This window comes from Sturnus vulgaris, chromosome 7 (genome assembly GCF_052056855.1).
Source record: "Sturnus vulgaris isolate bStuVul1 chromosome 7, bStuVul1.hap1, whole genome shotgun sequence".
Classification (NCBI taxonomy): domain Eukaryota; kingdom Metazoa; phylum Chordata; class Aves; order Passeriformes; family Sturnidae; genus Sturnus; species Sturnus vulgaris.
In genome coordinates, this window is record NC_142249.1 from 40,537,570 (window position 1) to 40,557,864 (window position 20,295).

Sequence of the window (20,295 nt, forward strand, 5' to 3'; positions counted from 1 at the left end):
GGGATAAAAATATCCTCACCCACTCACTGTCACAGACTCCACATGTTAACTGATGGCATTGCCATAAAATAATCTGTTACCTGTACCTCTACTGCAAGCACTCAGGATGGAAAAGATTTGGAATTTGGGTTCTTTTTTTTGTTTGTTTTACCAAACCCAACTCCTCTTAGTTCCTGGGATGGTGTCCCAGAGAGAAGGACACTGGAATGCACGTGATACACACAAATTTCCACCCATGTGCAAGAAAGAATCACACAACCACAGACCCATCAAGGTTGGAAAAGACCTCTAAGATCGTGGAGTCCAAATAAAAATTCCTCAGGCTACTGTTCCCCAGCAGCCCTGACACTGAGGAGAGGGGCAGGACACAAAGTCTCAGAGCCAGGCAGCAAAATTCAGCTGTTACTGCTCAACATCAAACTCAAAACTGGTCCCAGGGTCAGGAATGACACTTCCTTGGCTGGGCAAGTGAAAGCTCTTTGGCTCCTTGTGATGTGGAATTAAAAGCACACAGGGCTGGGAAGGAGGAGGAGCTGTGAGGTCAACTCAGGATTATGCAGTAAAATGCTGTAGACACATTGAAATCTGCAGAGCTGCTGTCATCTTGGGAATGGCTGGAGCTGGGTCAGGGCAGATTTAGGTTGGATTTCAGGGAAAGGTTCTTCGCCCAGAGGCTGCTGGGGCTCCCCAGGGAATGGGAACATTCCCAGAGCTCCAGGAGTGTTTGGACACAGCAGGGATGCCCAGGCTGGGATTTTGGGGTGTCTGTGCAGGGCCAGGAGCTGCATCCACGATCCTTTGGGATTCCATGCTCTGGAAGGCTGGAATCCCTTTCCTCCTGTGTGTAAGCACAGCCTGAACTGCTGGCACTGAGCTGGGCCTTACCTAGGCTGGACCTGGTGTTGGAGCGCTCGATGATCGCCCTCTTGCTGGGGTTGTTGAGCACAGACCTCTTGGCCAGGGAGATGTCAGCTGTCACTCTGGTTATGGATATCCTGGCAGGAGAGCACAGCACACACAACAAAGCCACGAGTGGGATTTGCAGCCACAGAACATTGCAAAGGGCAGATGCAATCAAACATGCTCTGACACGTTTCCACATGAGTTATGGCTTCATTAAAGAACAACTGAAGGGAAGTGCTGGCTGACTGGGAAGGATTTCCTATCCCCTGAGCTCTGGGATGGAGTTCCTGCTGTGGACACACACATTTATAGAGCTGGGGAATTGCAGCTTGGGAATTCTCTCCAGGCCTGGATTTCTCCTGACTCTCAGCTCCATTCCCAGGCTGACAAGCTGACTGCAGCTTCAGTTAGGGAGGAGTCTCCCAGGGTGACAACATGGTGACAAACAGAGTGGAATTCATCACCAACATTAACCCCTGGTGTCTTTCCTATACAATACATCCTGAAGTGCTGTCCCAAGGATGTTTTTCCCAATTGTCCAATGAGCTCCTGTCCTGTCCTGGCTGCACTGACACACTTTAAATACAAATTGTCCATACAATAAATTGGCCATTTTTTCCCTTTTTTTGTTGCTGTTCTTTCTCTCTCTTTGCAGCACAATAACCACATCCTGCTATTCTCCTTAGTGCATTAATTACCTTTTCTCCTCCCAGCTCACTCATCTGCATGGATTTACACAGTGCCATAAATGCTGTGAGTTCTGTGAGGCTTGGGGCACTCACAATGAGGGAGCTGCAATGTAGCAGCACTTCCTCTTCCCTCAGAGTTACACCAGGAGTAAACCAAGAGTAAACAGGGAGCTGTGCCAGGGGCTGGCACGAGCAGGAGAAAAGGAAGTGGAGCTCTCTGGGCTGCTTGAACTCAAGTTTAATTTCACTGCACCTCTTTAACTTAAGGCAGGTGATTTATTGACTTCATCTGTCAGTGAGTTATAAAGATACAAAATGTTACAAAGCAGTCCCTTCATGTAAAATCCATTGAGGAGGCCTGGGATGAGCCAAGGAGCCAGGAAAAATGGAGAGAAAAAGCAATGGAATGACCAGCAGCTTTTGCACAGGACCTAAGATTTATGCAGCTCTCAGTGAAATTCTCAGCTGTGAGATGAAAAACAAGTGCAGTTATTTTTCTGCATAATACATAAATAAACGTGTTGCCAGAAAATACAGTAGAGGCCAAAAGTAAAAATGGGTTTAAAATAGAAATGAATGGATTGTGGGTCTTTGGCTCACTGGCCAGCAGGGGAGGTTGCAGTTACAAAGGAAGGAGCTGGCAAAGGCAAAGGAATTCAGAGGCAGGGAAGGAGTCAAGGCTCTGCCTTGGACACTCAGCTCCTTTCCTGGTAACGTGGAACTCTCCCAAAACTGCAGAAGAGAAGGACAGAAAGATAGAAAAAAAGAAAAAGGAGGGAGGAGAAAGACCACAAAGCCATAAAAGTTGGCAGAAGGACCAAGAAGCAGCTTTTTCCTGAGTCCCTCAGAGCTAAAATCAATGGCCTCAGGCTGCTGGTGGCACTGAGCTCTCCACTGCTGAAATTTCACACTCTCACCTGATCCAGCTGCCAATACTGCTGATGGAATTAGCATTTCCAGAAAACCACTTGAGCTGAGCAGCTCAGAAGAGGCCAGGAGAGGAGATACTTTGCACACAAGTTGATCATTAAATGTTCTCTCTGAGCTGTTGAGGGTCAGTTCAGCACTGCCACCTCCTCACTCCTAAAATCCATAAATCCTGCTCCAGCTCTTCTACAGAACATCATTTCCCCTGCCCTGGTGCATTGGGTATTTCAAACCTGACTTAGTGTTATACATTACCAGAACAGCTTCTTTTTCCAGCTGGAATATCCTGAACTAAGTGGGAAGGGCAGAACATCCCAAAGGTGCAGCAGACACCTGCAAGGACTGAGGTGATGCCATGGACCAAGCCAGTGCTTCTAGCAAGGAAATCTAAATTATCCTCTACAGCTCACCAGGAAATGCTCCAGCTGAAGATGAACCCTCTTTACAATTCTTTTTTTTGTGTTTAATTTCTCAGCATTTCCTTCTTCCAACCACCCCTTTCAGTATTTTTGCCTACAAAATAAAATCTTATACAAGGAATATTTTAGAGCTGATTTTTCTTAGGTGTTGGGAAGACACTGAGACAAAATCCTTGTGTTAAACTAAGAAATGCTAGCCCAGCCATGGCAGAAATGCAGACATGTGCACCCCTTGTAACACATGAGCTGTGTCCCACTCTTTTCAGTGGTGACACAAAGCTTTGATCATGCAGCAAACCCTCTGGCATCAAAAAAAAAAAAAAAATAATTCACTGAAATGTTAGTAACACATGGGCAAAGCAGCATGAGAAGGACAGAGTTTCTCACCTCCCATCAAACCTGTGCTTCAGGAAGTCAAAGAGAGCTTTCTGCATCATGTCTGTCACCTTGGCAGAGGGGAGAAGATTGAGCAGGGGGATGGACAGGGAGAGAAAAGAAGCCAAAAGGAAGGAAAGAGGTGAGTAGAAGGCAGGGATAAAGCCAACAATCAACACCTTTGATGGGCAGAACCATCCCAGTGCCACTCTGCTGCTCAGGGAGAAATCCATGGCAGTTTCCTGGCTCACTGCTCCAGGTGCAGAGCTGTCACTGTGTGTGTGTGTGTGTGTGTGTGTGTGTGTGTGTGTGTGTGTGCTCCTGTCCTGCCCTGAGAATTCCTCACCCCCTTCCACATCCAGCACCAAAAGTTCCCAAAGCTTCACAACACAGCACAAGCACGTGGGATGTGGGATGGACACACCACGTGGGCTTTTCCTACACAACGTTGTTAGATTTGGCTTCAAACTCCAGGGATGAGATCTGTCACGTTGGGGGATTGTTCTCAGAGAGGGAGAGCAGCAAAAAAATTGGGGATGTTCCCACTGCTGGATATGGGAACACATCTGAGATGCTCAGCCCCCAGAGCTGTCATCTCTGCCATCTGATTTATTGAGCAGCTCCTTGTCCTTTCCAGGACAACTCAGGCTGGTAATTATTATCTGCCAGGCCAGGCAGCAGCTTCATCAAAGCCCCCAGGTCTCTCTGCCACTTTATTTCTTCTCCTTCCAACTGATTCCTTCAGCATTTAGCCAGAAAAAAATAGCCAAAATAATTTCCCCCAAGTAAGATGAAGCATTTTTGTTATTGGAATTAAAATTCTGCGTTACCATTTCCACACGTTTGTATGTTCAAGGTGTTTAGTGTTGTTTTCTTTAAAAAAAAAAAAAAAAAAAGAGTCAGAGTGGCAGATTTGAAGAGGTTTTCATGAACAAACAGCCTCTTCTCCCCTCCAAACTCCAGAGGTAAATTGATCTGTGGTGCAGCACAGAGGGAATTTACTCCTGTCAAAAAAATTGCCCATCAAATGAAAAGGCAGAGAGCAGAACATGAAGGAGCTGCTCTGCTGAGCTGCACCTCCAGCCACTCTCACATAAAAACAATGCCACAACACTGCATTATGCAGGGCTCTCACCTCCCAAAAAGAACAATTCCAATATGTTTCATAATATCCTAGAAATTACTGACAACGTTAATTAAGCTTAATGAATTGTATCTGTGATTTGATGTTCATTTAGTTCCTGGTTCAGCACTTTCCAGATGGTTGAGATCCCTAAACTGCCCTGCTCAAAGTCTCTGCTGGTTTAGCACGTGGTAAATGTTCACTTGAATCTGCAGCAGCCTAAAAAAAGGCTCTCTTGGTTATCTGGGCATGTTCTCCTGCCCACTTCCACCTGGGGAATCTTTTAGGAGGGTTAATATTTGCAAAATATTTGTATTTTTTTATTAATAAAGTGAAAAAAAGAGAGCAACAAGGAAGCTCCTTCAAGTGTTTTGCTAATTAAGTTCAAAGCACGGGCTGGTTTGATGAACATTTTTCATAATTTGACTGCTTGTAGCACACACAAATTCTCTTTTTTTATTTGATTTAATAGGAATGAGTGCACTGAAAATAATAGATTTGCACTGTGCTTAAAACAGAACGAGTCAGAAGTAACTCTTAGTTCTTACAGAATACTTTGGTAATTATTTAAACTAAATCACTTGAAATTATCATAAACCAGTTGCACTGAGCCACACATAGAATTACTGAGGATGATCAGAGATAATAAAAGTTGAATTAATTGCCAACACCTCAGTCCATACCTCATAGCCTTTGAGTGATGGGCCCACCAACACCACAGGTCTCATTGATGGCACTACATCATAGGGGGGAATGTGTTCTGTCTAGAGGGAAAAAACAACCCTTCAGACCAACAACCAAACAACAGCCACAGGGAGATCCTGGGAATTATGAATTAGAAGGAAATCAAATGGAAACAAAAGCATTACTTACCACTTTTTGTTTCTGTTTTGCTAGAAGACCAAAGGAGAACTTGGTTAAAACACACCCAAGACAACCAGAAATCCCTTTGCCAAAGCACTTTGATTTCTCTCTGTGCACCTCCCTCTGCTCAGGCCTGACTAAACTGGGCAACCTGTGCATTAAACTGGGCAACCTGTGCATTAAACTGGACATTCTGTGCATTAAACTGGGAATTCTGTACATTAAACTGGACATTCTGTGCATTAAACTGGGCAATCTGTGCATTAAACTGGGCATTCTGTGCATTAAACTGGGCATTCTATACATTAAACTGGGCAACCTGTGCATTAAACTGGGCATTCTGTGCATTAAACTGGGCATTCTATACATTAAACTGGGCATTCTATACATTAAACTGAACATTCTGTGCATTAAACTGAACATTCTATGCATTAAACTGAACATTCTATACATTAAACTGGGCAATCTGTGCATTAAACTGGGAATTCTATACATTAAACTGGGAATTTTATACATTAAACTGGGCATTCTATACATTAAACTGGGTATTCTGGGGCAGCTGCCACTGTTCCCAAGGTTTTTTCCCAGCCCTTGGCAACTCCTTCATGGCTGGGAATAAATGGGCTCCTCTCCCTGGAAAAAATCTCAGTAACTCAGCACAGGAGGCAACCTGCATTTCTCATGTAGGGTTTTTTTAACAGAATTATTATTAATAATAATAATAATTATTATTATTAAATAAATCCTGTCCTACCTGCGGCTGTAGGTGTGGCTCGGAATGTGCCAGAAACCATCTCTCCAAGGCTTGAAGAAGAATTCCCACTGGATTTCCTACAGCAGCAGAAAGAGCCCCATCAACACCAGGCACCCCAAAATGTGGGAGGTTTTGGGGAGGAATTATCCCATGAGGAATCACAAGGTCATACAAGCATAAATGATTCTAACAAAGCTAAAAATTAACTGGTTTATCATTAAAATATGGAATTTTATCATCCAAATCCAGGAGCATCTGACTGAAGTCAGTTATTTCTCTGTATATTGAGACCCACTGGCTGCCTCTGAAGTTGTGTCCAAAATGACACAAGAAATTTGGATGCTGTTCAACCACTCTGAAAGCATTTCCCAGGTTTATCTCCCAGACCTTTTTCCAGGGATTTGCAATCTCCAGGTGTGGCAGGGTGGAGACTCAAAAAAATCTCACCTGGAAGATGAAGATTAAAGGATAGCAAAGCTGATCTTACTAAATTTGACAAGTCTGGTTTGGGCCAAAATGGAGAGGAAAGAAAAAAAAAAAAGGAAGGAAAAAACCCACACAAGCTAAGAAAAGCTGGGAAAAATCTGGGAGACTTTAAGCATCAAGTTGACTTAAAACCACAAAAGTCTCAGAAATTCCTGTCATTATCCCTCACTGCTCTTTCCTAAAGTCAAACACATCTTTTATTTCTCATCACCAACATCTCCCACGCCCCGCTCTTCTCAAATCCTCCCTTCCACCCGGGAATCCCAAACCCAACAATGCCCTGCAATAAAAAGCAGCGGGTGACCTTTGGAAATATTGCAGGGTTTGAGGAAGGATTTGAAATGATTTGCAAAGGTCAGGGCTGTCTCACCCTCCGTGGAAGCGGCCCCTCTTCTGCTCCTGCTGGATGCGGATGTTCTCGAGGCGCAGCGGGCTCGGGATGAAGCCGATCTCGCAGCCCTCCTTCACCAGCCTCCCTATCCACCAGTCGTTGTTGTATTTCTGTAACACAGCAAAGCTTTCTGCTTACTCTGGTGTTTTGGGGTTGAGCTTTTATGTTTTTCAGAATCTCTGCTGCTCGGTGTGTAGCTCTGGAGTTTCACGTTAGGTGTCAGTGAGTTCTCTTCACAGGGTGGTTGGATAAAACAATTCCTTCCCAGCTGGAGAATCAAGGACAACTGGGACCCAAAAATCAGGAACAACAGAGAAGGAAAAGGGGGCTGAGACTTCATAGCCTGGGGCTGTGCTTGGGTAATTGACCCCAAGATGAACCAAAACTTATAAAAGTGTAGAACTCGTAACCAGGATCCATCTGGGGTTTGATTTGGGTGCAGCCCTGGCTGGGCTCTTGCACTGCCCAAGTGAATGCTTTCAATAAATTCCTATTTTATTCCTCTCAATAAATTCCTATTTTATTCCTTTCAATAAATTCCTATTTTATTCCTTTTTATCTGCCTTTCCAGGCAACAACTGCAGCTCCTAAATTCCCTCCCTTTGTTATGCACATTCCTTAACTCCATTGCATAGCGAACCAGGCTCACTCTGACCAGAGCACCAAGGATTCCCCTCCTCCTGGCCCTTGCTGATTTAATTTCAAGGTTGATTTAATGAGCAGAACCCATTTTTTTCTGAGCTGAGCCCACCAAACAATCTCTCAGCAGAAAACATAACACTGTGGGAAATAGAAAAGGTATAAAACTCTCAAAAGCTGTGGGAAAGCAAATGTCAGGATGGAGAAATGCAAGAATGCTGAAGATGCAAGGACAAGAAACAACAGGGCTGTGTAGAGACAGGAAAATATGTTCAGCAAAATAACAAAAATATGCAAGCTTAATAATGGAGCTTTATCCATTGTTTTAAGCTATTACAAACAAGCAGGATGTAGTTTAGCTTTATTAACTGGCCTGAGCAAACACTTGTCAGTTTTTAATATTCTGCTATTGGCTAGAAAGTTGTTAAAAGATTTTATAACAAAGAGAGCTCGGTGTGCTGGGCCAGCAGCTGAAGCTGTTCCCTCTCCCTTGCTGGGTTCTGTAAAATGACACTGATGGGTGTGAGGGAATAAAGCTTCGAGACAACTGCTCAGTTCCTGTCCTGTTTGTGTACATGGATATATGGAAATGTAAAATAAGAGAAAAAACATCCCAGGAAAAACCCAACATAACACCTTCAGCTTCCCATCAAATATTGCTTGTCATATTTAATGGTCTAGACAAAAGATCATCACTTTCCCTTCCTCCTTTTTCCAGGTATTTGTAGGGATGTTATTAACAGGTTATGACAGATTAAGGAAAGTTCACCTTTAGGAAGAAATTTTAATGTATACCCAAAGTATAGCATTTTATCACTGACCTTTAGTAACATATATTTTTCTGCTTTATTGAAAGTCTGGCCTGTCCCTAATGATGGCAAGATGGAAAGCAGGAGGATCCTGGTGGATATTGGAGTGGAAAAGGATTTGTTGTAGCTGCTGCCAGCAGAGCTTTTGAAGAAAAGTATCTGAAAAGCCTCTCCTCTGTTCTGCTTCATTAGGCAGCTCAGTGCTCAAAAGAAACATTGCTTTTCACAACTGACTCTGGAGTCATTAAGAGCAGCACGAGTGAATGGGTTTTGTTTGCCTGCCTCGAGGAAAAAGCCATCACAGAGATCTCATCTTCAAGATCATCCCTGCTCCTGGCTCCACATTTGCAAGCACTTCAGTTCCTGCAGGAACACAGAAACACCAAGTCCCTGCTGTCAGAGGTGCAGCAGTGCCTGGTGATGACTCTGAAACACAGAGCCTCAGCGCTGAAAAATAAATATCTGCTTTTTATCAACCCAGACAGCTGAACATTAACCCAATCATAAATATGAACATATTATAAAAACCACGGGAATGCAATCCTCACATCCTGAAAAACCTCTTTATCCTCTTTCATATATTTAAGCAAGAGGTTCCATTATTTTATCATTCCAGCTAAGTATTTATTCCTCCTGCTGTTGTGACCTTGATTCAGACAGTGGCAGTGAGCAATGCTTTATTTGAAGTATGTTAAATGACAGAACTACTTCCAGTCTGTGAACCAGACAAATCCTTCAGGATTCAGCATCCTGCTGTTGGAAATCAGTGAACTGAGAGGTTGTGGGGTCCCCATCCCTGGAGTGTCCAAGGCCAGGTTGGACACTGGGGCTTGGAGCAGCCTGGGACAGTGGAAATGTCCCTGCCCATTTAAGATCCCTTCCATCCCAAACCAGTCTGGGTTATGCTGGGAGCATCTGAACCCACAAAGGCCAAAGCTGCAGTGAGGAACTCGGGATTTATGTGCCTTAGGTCATTCCCTCCCCTCTGTTACTCCGTGTGTGGGAGGAGCACATTCCCTCCCCTGGTTGCCATGCCCATGATTCCTTCTGCTCTGTCAGGAATTGTTGCCATTTCATCCTTTAAGCAAGCCCACAATGTATAATTTGGAGGAGAAGAGATGAGACAACACAGGACACGTCCTCAAAAGAGCAGCTCCTCACTCACTGCCTCTGCCCCAACCTGCCAGAGTGTGACCTGACTTTGTACCCAGCTTAGCACCATCCCAAACCCTGGAACCATTGTTCTGGTCCAGATCACCGAAAAACAAATCCTGCAAAGCCTTTTTGAACCATTCCCCAAATCCTACTGAGTTCCAGTGATGCTTTTAGTTTTAAGTTTCCCTTTCTCCTTGGATGTGCTTTTCTGATGTGCTGGGGTGATGAAGACAAACCAGTCCTATTCCAGTTAAGAACTCCAGGACAGTTTCTCCAAACTTCAGGCCCTGAGCACAAACTCCGTGGAAAGGTGGAGGGTGGGTTCATGCAAATGAACCAGAACCTATAAAAGTGTGAGATTTTGTGACCAAACCCCTCCTTTCCTTCCATCTTGGAGCCATCCAGGCAGGGGCCACCACTGTGGCACTGATATTGCTGGGGTGTGGCTTTATAGGCCTCTCAATAAATACCCATTTTATTCTCCTTAACTCTGTGTGCAGCCTCTGCTCCAGTTCCTCAAGGCATCACCAGCTCCAGGCAGGCTGAGCTGACAAACACCAGTGAGCCACACGGTTTACAGCTCAGTGGCACTGTGATCCTGGGTTTTTAGACCTTGGAACACAATTCATGGAATGCCAAGACACAGATTTGGGGACACTTGTCTGGAAAAATGTACAGGGCAGCATGACAGGAGCTTAGAGTGTGCAACTCCATCAGTGCCCTGGCAATAAAGGTGGCCACGTCCAGGAAAACCAAGATTAAAAACTGGAAAAAAAAGGGAATTTACTGCCTTGCCCTCTCAGGGAGAGGGGATGTGAAGCAATTCCCTGTTCCAGCACCAGAGGAGGGGCAGCAGCAGGTGTTTTCCTCCTGAATGTGCTCTGTCTAAGGGAGATCAGTGCTCTGGAGTGATGATGAACACGTGTTCAAAGAAAGACACAGATGAGCACTGAACACCCCAAAATAAACCCAAAATGCAGAGATGAAAAAGTGCTTTTGCAAGCTGCAAGCCTCTGTACCAATCCACAGCACAACAGGGGGTTATGCAAATGTGGAGGGCTCACTTCAGATAAAAAATTGCAGAAAATATGCTCAGCATGCAATAAAATGCAATTTTCTCTACCAAAGCCATACTCAGGGCTCATTTATTCCCATTTTTCCCCTTATTTTTGCATCTGTCCTCTTCAGGATTTTTCTTTGCTTACTGTTCTAATCTAAGTGTTACTTCCTCTCTGGAAGGGAGCTTATCTGGTGTTTTTTTGAAGACCTGATGTGACCTGGTGCTGCTCCATGGAATCCTCTGTGCTCTACGGAATCCCTTTCTCCTGCATCATCTCTGATCCAGCACAAACTTGTTCTGATGAAAGGAACCCGAACCCACCACTTTCAAGTGTGTTATTTCCTTCCTGTGTGATCAAATTCCAACATGTTTGTAATACCAAGTGTTCCAAAAGGGCAGGATAAGCACCCCAGGGTGCAGGAGCTCCAGGAGGGATGAAGAATCACCTCATCCTCACTGTCCTCCCCTCAGTACTCCTGGACATGGCTCAGCTGTTCAAATCAAAGCTCTTGGCTGTAAAAAAGATTCCCTTTCCCTTGGTTTTACCTCTTTAATGTGGAGGAAGTCCTTGGCATCAAAGGAGATGGCAGTGCTGGGGACAGGAACATCTTCATCCAGAGCCCCACAGTAACTCACGTTGGTCTTGACAGCAAATGCTACAGGTTTGGACTAGAAAGAGAAAAACACATCAAAAACACTGAGAACTTTTCATCCATAAAAATTCAGCCCTAATCATTTCACCCAGGCCAGCAGAGTTCAGCTCCCTGGAGAATATCTACACTAAATTCCCCTAGTATCCTCTCTGTGGATATTTTGCTGAAGTATTTCAAAAGGAAATGTGAATTTTAGCAACAGGCAGAAGGTAAGTGGCACACGAGTCAGTGAAAAGAACACACCTTGGCCCTCTCCAGCTGGATGGCCGCTTGCTGCTCCCTCTCCTGGCGGATTGCTTCCCTGTCCTCTTCCAAAGAGACATCAGAGTCTGACGGTCTGCTCGTGTACGAATCTGCTGAGCCCTGAAAGGAAATCCAGGTCACTAAGAAAAAACAGCTAAGGAACAAAAATCCCCATCCCCAGTCGCGCTGTAAAAATATTTTAAAAGCAATTTGTTTCTTCATATTTTTTTAAGTGAGTTTTACAAAGAAAAAATATCCTGAGAAAACCTCTCTCCTTCACTTTTTTACTGACACAGGGAAATCCAGCCCAGCTGTGGGCACTGTCCCAAAGTCTTTACAATATTCACATCCTGTTTGACAACCTCAGACTCGGGATTGTCAAGGGTTAGGTCACATCAAATATAATTAAGGAATTATAAAGCTTGGTTTGAATCATCCCTCTCCATGAACAGACTCCATTGTGTAAGAGCTTTGTTCTCATTCACACAGAGCTTTGTTCTGGCCTTCCAGAGGGAAAAAGTGGCAAAAATGACATTATTAAAGCTGCTCAACAGCTCTGTATTGATGTGACATGGAGCCAGCACATTCAGGCAGCAGCAGAGAGCATCAGCCTGGAAGGGAGGAAAGAAGGTGTTGCCACAGTTGGATTTTTTGCCTTTTTTGGGACATTTTTCAGGATACATAGCAACTCCTGAAGTGTGGAGTGGCTCCTCTCTTTGTAGAGACCAGCCTGACTCCAGCATCCCACACACCTGGTCTTTATGGAAAACAGAGCTTTAACTTTGCAAAACAGAGAATATTTACTGCTGATCAATCTGTGGCTCCAGCAGAGCCACTCTACAGCATTATATCCTTACTATTGTTATTTTTCCTTACATTGATTTATATCCTGCAGCACAGACACTGTGGAAGTTAATATTCTTATTGATGTAAAGTCACATATTCTTAAATATTGCTGTGAATACATGCCTGTTGTTGTGGATCCCTGTCTATCCCTTCCCATCTCCCTCAGGAATTCTCCAGTCCTTTCCCATTTCCCTCAGGAATTCTCCAGCCCTTTCCCATTTCCCTCAGGAATTCTCCAGCCCCTTTCCCATTTCCCTCAGGAATTCTCCAGCCCCTTTCCCATTTCCCTCAGGAATTCTCCAGCCCCTTTCCCATTTCCCTCAGGAATTCTCCAGTCCCTTTCCCATTTCCCTCAGGAATTCTCCAGCCCCTTTCCCATTTCCCTCAGGAATTCTCCAGTCCTTTCCCAGCTCTGTTCCCTCTCCTGGCCACTCTCCAGTCCCTCAGGGTCGCTCCTGTCCCAGAGCTGTCCCCAGCCCTGGAGGTGTCCCAGCAGTGCCAGCACAGGGACAGGCACAGCCCAGGGGTCTCTTGCCCACCTGGGCACCTTTGTGGCACTGCTGGTTGTTCATTCATTCGGGTGTGATGTGATCCAGCGATGGAATTTCACAGGACCCGTGCTGGACACGCAGTGCCCATACTGGTTTGTACTGGTGTGTGTCTGAGCAGCGATTTTCCCTCACTGCTGTCAGAACAAACCAGGCTCAGGCAGAGCAGCTGATGGTGCCAGGCCACCCCCGGCTGCTGTGGCAGTGCCTGTGTGCCAAGTGCCAGGGATTGGTGCAATCCCAGCAGCCAGAGCCTTATCTGGGAGATGCAGCCCCAGGACTGTGACTCACACATCACGCTGAAAATCAGGCACCGTGCTGCAAATAGCAGCGAGAGGGGCAGAAAAGGAGCCAGACTTGTATGGAATTTTGGGTTCTGTTTGAAATGTTTGATGGAAGATCAGAATTATTGCCAGAAATATTGACAGAATATTGCCCAACAATCCAACACAAACACTGCTGTCTGCTCAGCACCAAGTGCAGGGAGTTCTGCTCTGTACTTGCTGAAATTGCAGTAGGGAATGAGAGGAAAAGAAAGGAAAGCCATTTCCCATCTTTTTTTTTGTACAACAAAAGGAAGAATTTCTTAAAGGGAAGGGTGGTCAGACACTGGAAGGGGCTGCCCAGGGAATGGTGGAGTCTCCATGCCCTGGATGTGGCACTCAGTGCTCTGGGGACAAGGGGAGGGTTTGGGCACAGGTTGGACTCGATCTTGGAGGGCTTTGCCAACCTTGATGATTCTGGAATTCTGTAAAAAGACCCTTTAACTCTTTTATTTTCATGTTGCTTAGAGCAGCAGCCTGGTCATTTGGGGATATCACCTGTGCCCACAGTTTAACAAATCATATTTGAGGACCAATGATCAATCCCACCCTTACTAACCCCAATCCCACCCTCTGGGAGACAGAGGAACTTTGCCAAATCTGGTGTCACTCGAACTCACTGAAGCCCCACTTGACAATTTGAAAGAAACAGGATTTTCTAGATAATTACATTATTCAAGGCAATGAAAGACTGGATGCTTACTTCACAGCCTTTATACTTTGGGCTCCTGTGAATTCGTTTTTTGTGCAATAAATTATTTATTTTCTCCCTCTCTCATCAACTAATGTAATTCAGCTTAGCTAAAAATGTGGAGGTTTGAAACAATTCCAAAAACACCAGGGAGAAGGGTAAAGCAGAAAGAACAGTGAGTCTGATTATTTGTATATTTATATTAAAAATAAAATATTTTAGTATTTTTATATTAAAATATTTTTAATATTTTATATTCTCCTGCTCACTGACTGGTCTTACAGGTGAGGCTGCTGGAGGACATGAGGTGGAAAGAGTGACACAACATTCCTGGTGAATTCCCAGCATTTTAGGTGACATGAATCCTCTTCCTGGACACCACAACATCCAGCCTGTGTGTTCACTGAAGAAATAATCAACCTTTAGCAGTGGCAGCTAAAAAATAAAAACTTACTGAGCTTGCAAATAATTTTTCCCCAAGTGCCATAAATCCACAGCCCCGGATTGCTCTCCCTTCATCCCTAAGGAATGCTCTGTCAATTAAATTGCTTTAATTGCTCATGCAATTAAAGCAGCAATCCATTAGCAGCTCCAATCAGCCAGATGACAGGCAGCCTCTCCTGAAAAGATTTAGGGTGCTGTGGGGTCCATCCCAAGCCAGAGAGGCTTTGGGGAAAGATCCCTGCTCACAAAGAGCTCCTGCCTTCCTGCATCCCTGTCCCCAGCCAGCCCACGGGGATGGTTCCTGTATCCTGGAATTTCCACTGGGATATTCCTGTACCCTGGAATATCCTCCTCCAGGCAGCCAATTATTGGCAATGCTGGAATTGGAATAATATCCAAACTGGGGACAGCATGGGAGAAAAAACCCTCCTGTCCCATCCTCTCCTCCTGTCCCATCCTCTTCCTTCCTCCCCAACACCAATCCCACCTGGCACTTCCCAGCTCCCTGACAGGTTTTCAAGGCAGTCTCACCCTGCAAGACACAGGAATCCAAATTCCCAAAGGTCCCAAAGGTCCTGTCCTGCAGTCTCACCCTGCACGACACAGGAATCCAAATTCCCAAAGGTCCTGTCCCAATGCTGAGCTCAGAGATTACCCAGCAGACCAAACAGTTCAACCAGAGGTTGATCCAATGATTTTAAAATGGTCAGGAGCTCAACTAAACATGTTTTAGCAGACATAGAATCATGGAATCCCAGACTGGTTTGGGTTGGAAGGGACCTTAGAGCTCATCTCCTTCCAGGCCAGGGACACCTTCCACTGTCCCAGGGTGATCCAAGCCCTGGCCTTGGGCACTTCCAGGGATCCAGGGGCAGCCACAGCAAATCTGGGAATTCCCAATTCCCAATATCCCATCCATCCCTGCCCTCTGGCACTGGGAGCCATTCCCTGTGTCCTGTCCCTCCATCCCTTGTCCCCAGTCCCTCTCCAGCTCTCCTGGAGCCCCTTCAGGCCCTGCAAGGGGCTCTGAGCTCTCCCTGGATCCTTCCCTTCTCCAGGGGAGCTCTCCCAGCCCTTGCACTGGCAGGAAGCTTCCATCAGCCCATCCTCCCTTTCCTCTAAGACAAATTCATCACAAACTGGAGCCTGAACACTAAAAAAGCCCAAGTGTCCTCAGCCCTGTGCAAGTTCTGGGAGAATCGAGGCCAATCCCTCCCTGACGAGTTCCCAGAGCCCTGACAGAGCTCCTGACACAGCACAGGGAGAACAAACAGGCACAGGGATGGCTGCAGGGCCATATGCTGCCATATGCCATGGATGTGCCAGAAATCATTTCAAAAACTCCACAGCAGAATTATTCCTTGGGCAAGCAGCTCACTCCAAACCCCAGCACAAAGATCTCCCTGATGCAGGTGCACAAAAGCAGGGTTTAACTCACAGGTTATTACTACAAGTATGTCATGGAAATGGGGGGGTTTACAGAAAAGAAATATGAACTCATTTTTACATGAAAACAAGAAGCAAAAGTTGAGGATTTAAGAAACCACCACGTTTTAAATACCAATGGTCACCACAGTTGGTGCTCATCTCATCCCAGCACCCAGGGTGGGCAGCTAAATTTAATTACCAGGCAGGTGATGTAATTAATTAAAAGACAAATATAAAACAGTGGGGGTCTCTTTCTTTGGCATGAAAACCTTGCTGTGCTGCAATGGAAACCAGGGCCAGGAAAACCTGTGTGTGCCCAGTAAAATACTGCAGAGTTCCAGCCCAGACTGGAGGGAGATGCCATGGGAGCTGCAGGCAGGAGCAGAACCTGTGCAGCAGGGAAAGCAAAGCATGTTTAATATTCCCATTCTATTTCCATTATTCCCACGTGGAAAGGGGTGTAGAGATCACACTGGCAGCACAGCCCTTCTTTTGCTTTTATATCATTTGGAATTATTCACATCCCCCTCGAATTACAAAATCCACTCCAGTACTGCAATGTTCAATAGGGAGGTCCAGGAGCAAAGAGGTTCAGGGGGAATTTTACACAAATTCCCACGTGGATGTGGCACTGGAAGTGCAACCAGGACAAGGTTCAGTTCCCAAGCAAATTAATTTCTTGCTGAATCCCCCAACACACACAAGGCAGCTGCACAACCACTTGGCATTGAGTTGTGATTTCAGAATCAAATGCTCAGCAATTATTTCCTTCTATATGTTTGGTAAATTTATTTAAGACAACTCATTAGGTGTCTCAGCAATTTGGAAATTACTAGGTAGTTAGAACATGTTTTTTTTCTTTAGGAATACTAATTCTTAGAAAATAGGGCAATTCTTCCAACATTTCCTGATCTCTTTTTTTTTTTACCCTGGATTTCAAATCTTGCAGTCTATCTCCTTTCTCCAGCTGCCTTCACTTCAGCACAGATTGTGTTGCTACATTTAAGAAATGGAGTTTAAAAAAAATACTGGTAATATATATCTCTATTTACTGCCAAAACACTCCCATCTCTTTTGGTGATGTTCAAATGAACATGCAAAGCACAAGATTTTGCTTAGCAGGCATCACAGGTACACAAAAACCCTGAGGTAATGGTTAGAGAACAGATGAGCTGCTCTGAACTTTTCCTTTTCACAGGTTAAAAATTCAGATCTTCCTCCACAAAATAACACCCAAAGCACTTTTCCTGCAGTCTCAGAGCCGAGGGAAAGGTGAGGATCACAGCCAGAGGAGCTTTTCACCCAACCAAGTGTTCAAAATGTCAACACACAAACCTTTCAAATTCCCTGGTTTTGTCGAGCCATGAAACAGCACAGATCTGCTCTGAGCTGTGCTTTATTCCAAATGCAGCTTCTGAGACCTGGGACTGAATGAACACCTGAACAACCTCGAGCCTGAATTTTGCTTCACCCTCTGCAGCTGGTCCCTCTTTTTCAGGAAAGCTATTCAGCAGCCCCAGGAGAGAAAAAAAAAGGTGCTGTTTTTCCATGATAAAAGGCACCAAACTAAAGCTGCAACGGCACAGAGACACTGCTTTATTTTTTCTAATTACTTCAGCTCTTGAAAGCGTTGAGTGATCTTCCCAAGGCTCTGGGGAAGCTGCTGCTCTTGGGTTTGATAAAACCTGATAATAAAAGTGCACCTGGTATCCTAAATGAGCTCTCCTGTGAGGGGGATGCTCTGTGCCTGTCCCACATAACACATTGGGAAGTCAAGAACGTTCTATAAGTCTCCAGGAAAAGAAATAAATTACAAATACTGCCCCCAAACTAAACTTAATCATCCTCCCAACTGCACAGGCATCTGTGGCTGCCATATGTGGTCTGCCACAGCATTCCTTCAGACATGCAGGCTTCAGCCAGGAAATGCTGGAATAATGTGGTGTATTCCTAAACCAGCCCCCAATCACCCTGCTGTGCTGCTGGGATGGACAGCTCCTGCTCACAAGGGGGGATCACTTCAAAAAGAAAAAAAAATAAAAATCACACCTCCATCTAGTTCCTTGCTACTGCAACAGGGATATTTAAATTGGGTGTGCAAGAGGATGAGCTCCCATTTCTGCTCTTGTTTCACTCTGTTCCAGTTTATTTCTATTTCCTTTTTGGTTTCATGTAGCTCAGCTTGGTTTGCTCTCCCAGGTCACTTTTGGGAGAGCCAGGCTGACCTGTGCCAAACTGGGCCTGCTCATGTCCTGTCCTGGCACTGCTCAGACACCACAGAATCCCAAAATCCCCAAATCCCAGCCTGGTTTGGGCTGGGAGGGACCTAAAAGCTCCTCAGTGCCACCCCTGCCACGGCAGGGACACTTCCATTGTCCCAGGTTATTCCAGCCTGGCCTTGGACATTCCAGGGATTCAGGGGCAGCCACAGCAAATCTGGGAATTCCCAATTCCCAATATCCCATCCATCCCTGCCCTCTGGCACTGGGAGCCATTCCCTGTGTCCTGTCCCTCCATCCCTTGTCCCCAGTCCCTCTCCCTCACTTTTACAATCCCCCTTGGCTACTGCAAGGCCACAGAGGTGTCCCCAAAGCCTTTAATTCTCCAGGCTGAACAAAAGGAAAAAATTCAGTTTATTTTCCTCAAGCACCCATTCATTAGCTGAAATGATTTTTCAACTTGCCAACAAATAAAACCAGTCCATCTCTTTCAAACACACAGAATACTTCAGTCCCCAAAGCAGGGATGTGCAATAATCCTCAGGGTACTCTACATGTGAGGAATAAAATGGAATTTTCCTCAGTGCTGAGATCCTTGCCACCTGTCTGCTTTCACTGCATGCTCTTCCTAATTCCAACAGCTAATTTCAAGAATATGCATCTTTTTTAGGAATTTTGATGATTACAGTGTCCTGATTTTCTTCTAGAGTGGTGTCACCACTTCCCACATCATCAGGCTTTACACAACTAAAATAACCCTGAATATTTATTTTACTTTTTTTTTTTTTTTTCCCAACAGAAGTGGTTTAGAACATCACAGAATCCCAGAACCAGACTCTCATCTTCAACAGAATTATAGGAAAATTACTTTGTTTCAAATGTTCACTCTGGGTAGTGAATGGGAAGGAATTGTGACATGCTGGGAGGGCATTGTTGAAATTAATTTCACTCTGCTTAATTTAAGGCAAGCAACTGATGGAGTTTGGGCCTAGGCTGGGTCTGTTGTGTTATGTTATGATTTTAATGAGCTCCTTCCTTCCAAAAGCTTCCAAACCAGGACCTTTAGAAGCTGCTTTGAACACAAATTTATTAAATTAAATTAAATTAATTTTTTTTTTTTACATTTTCTACTATTTTTTTTTTTTCGTAAATTTTTTTTTTGTCCCCAAGGAGCTGCCATGATCTCTGATTACTTTTCTTGGAGAAAATCCTGAAATCACCCGACTGCTGAACCTACACGAAGCTCTTATGGACTGCTAGGAATATCTTAGGAAGAAAAAGCCCTCATTTTCCAAGTGCTGTGCAGGCTGGAAATAGCAACTCCTTCCCCTGAGCCCTTGCAATTATAAAAACTGGCCGTGCTGAGAACAAAATACAAGAGAAAGGACATTTTGCTGTCACCTGCTGAGGTAATATTTGAGTGACACTTTATGGTCCTTAATTGCTGTAATCAACCAGGGAGCCCCAAGGACTTTCTAGGACTTTGCTGGGATTTCACAGGAATAGGGCTTGGAATTCAGTGGGCACAATTCCAGCAGCTCTGCCCTAATCCTGCAGCTCTGAGAGCACTCTGAGCTCACCTTCTCCTCCTCCAAAAAAAAAAAAAAAAAGGTTGGTTTTTATCATTACTGCATAAAATGGGGGGAAATATCCCCCACTGACAATTCTGTTGTTTCCATATCTGCTCCTGCTTGGATATTGCCCCACACACTGAAAACAAAATACTCTTGTGAGAGGGATTTGTTGTTATATCAGGTATTCCCAGGTGGTTTGTGAGGACAAACACAAAACTCTCAGTTATTTTGGGAAATGAGAAGCAGGAACAAATAAACACACAAGATTTAAAAAAAAAAATTGGGGATGCCACTGGTAAAATAGCATTCCATGTATTCCCTGTTTGGATAAATGGGAAGGGAGCAATGAGAGGTGGAAATGCAAATCCAGGAGGAGGGAACAGCAAGAACTTTGTGCTACACCTCAACTCCAGCCAATAAATCTTTTCTTTTTTTTACATGTTGTAACCATATTTTCCCAAATTCTTATCACTATCTGATCATCAGGGCCCTCCAACCCAGCCCATTCTGGGATTTGATGATTGACAGCAATTTTAGAGAGTTAAACATTAAATATTCAAAGAAAAAAAATTTTACTTTTTAATAACTGCCTCCAGTTTTATCTCAAAATGGATTCTTAATGAAGTATCTTAGGAGAAACAATAGTTTAATATTCCTTCTTGCTAGCAACCAACAAGCATTTCAATCAAGAAAAAATCCTTCAGGAATCACTCACTGTCTTACTCACAACCC

The 20,295-nt window shown here is 44.6% G+C and overlaps 1 protein-coding gene across 4 annotated transcripts in view; it reads right to left on the minus strand.

The window, feature by feature from the left end:
- CACNB4 (calcium voltage-gated channel auxiliary subunit beta 4) overlaps positions 1-20,295 on the minus strand; it is a 76,095-nt gene that overhangs the window by 14,596 nt on the left and 41,204 nt on the right. For all 4 annotated transcript variants that reach the window (XM_088168424.1, XM_088168425.1, XM_088168427.1 and 1 more), the window contains 8 exons: positions 11,491-11,610; positions 11,141-11,263; positions 6,911-7,041; positions 6,055-6,131; positions 5,310-5,329; positions 5,120-5,200; positions 3,326-3,384; positions 886-995 (listed from right to left, as the gene is read on the minus strand). In XM_088168424.1, the coding sequence (XP_088024550.1) occupies positions 886-995; positions 3,326-3,384; positions 5,120-5,200; positions 5,310-5,329; positions 6,055-6,131; positions 6,911-7,041; positions 11,141-11,263; positions 11,491-11,610 (721 nt within the window). The remainder of the gene's footprint in view (positions 1-885; positions 996-3,325; positions 3,385-5,119; positions 5,201-5,309; positions 5,330-6,054; positions 6,132-6,910; positions 7,042-11,140; positions 11,264-11,490; positions 11,611-20,295) is intronic.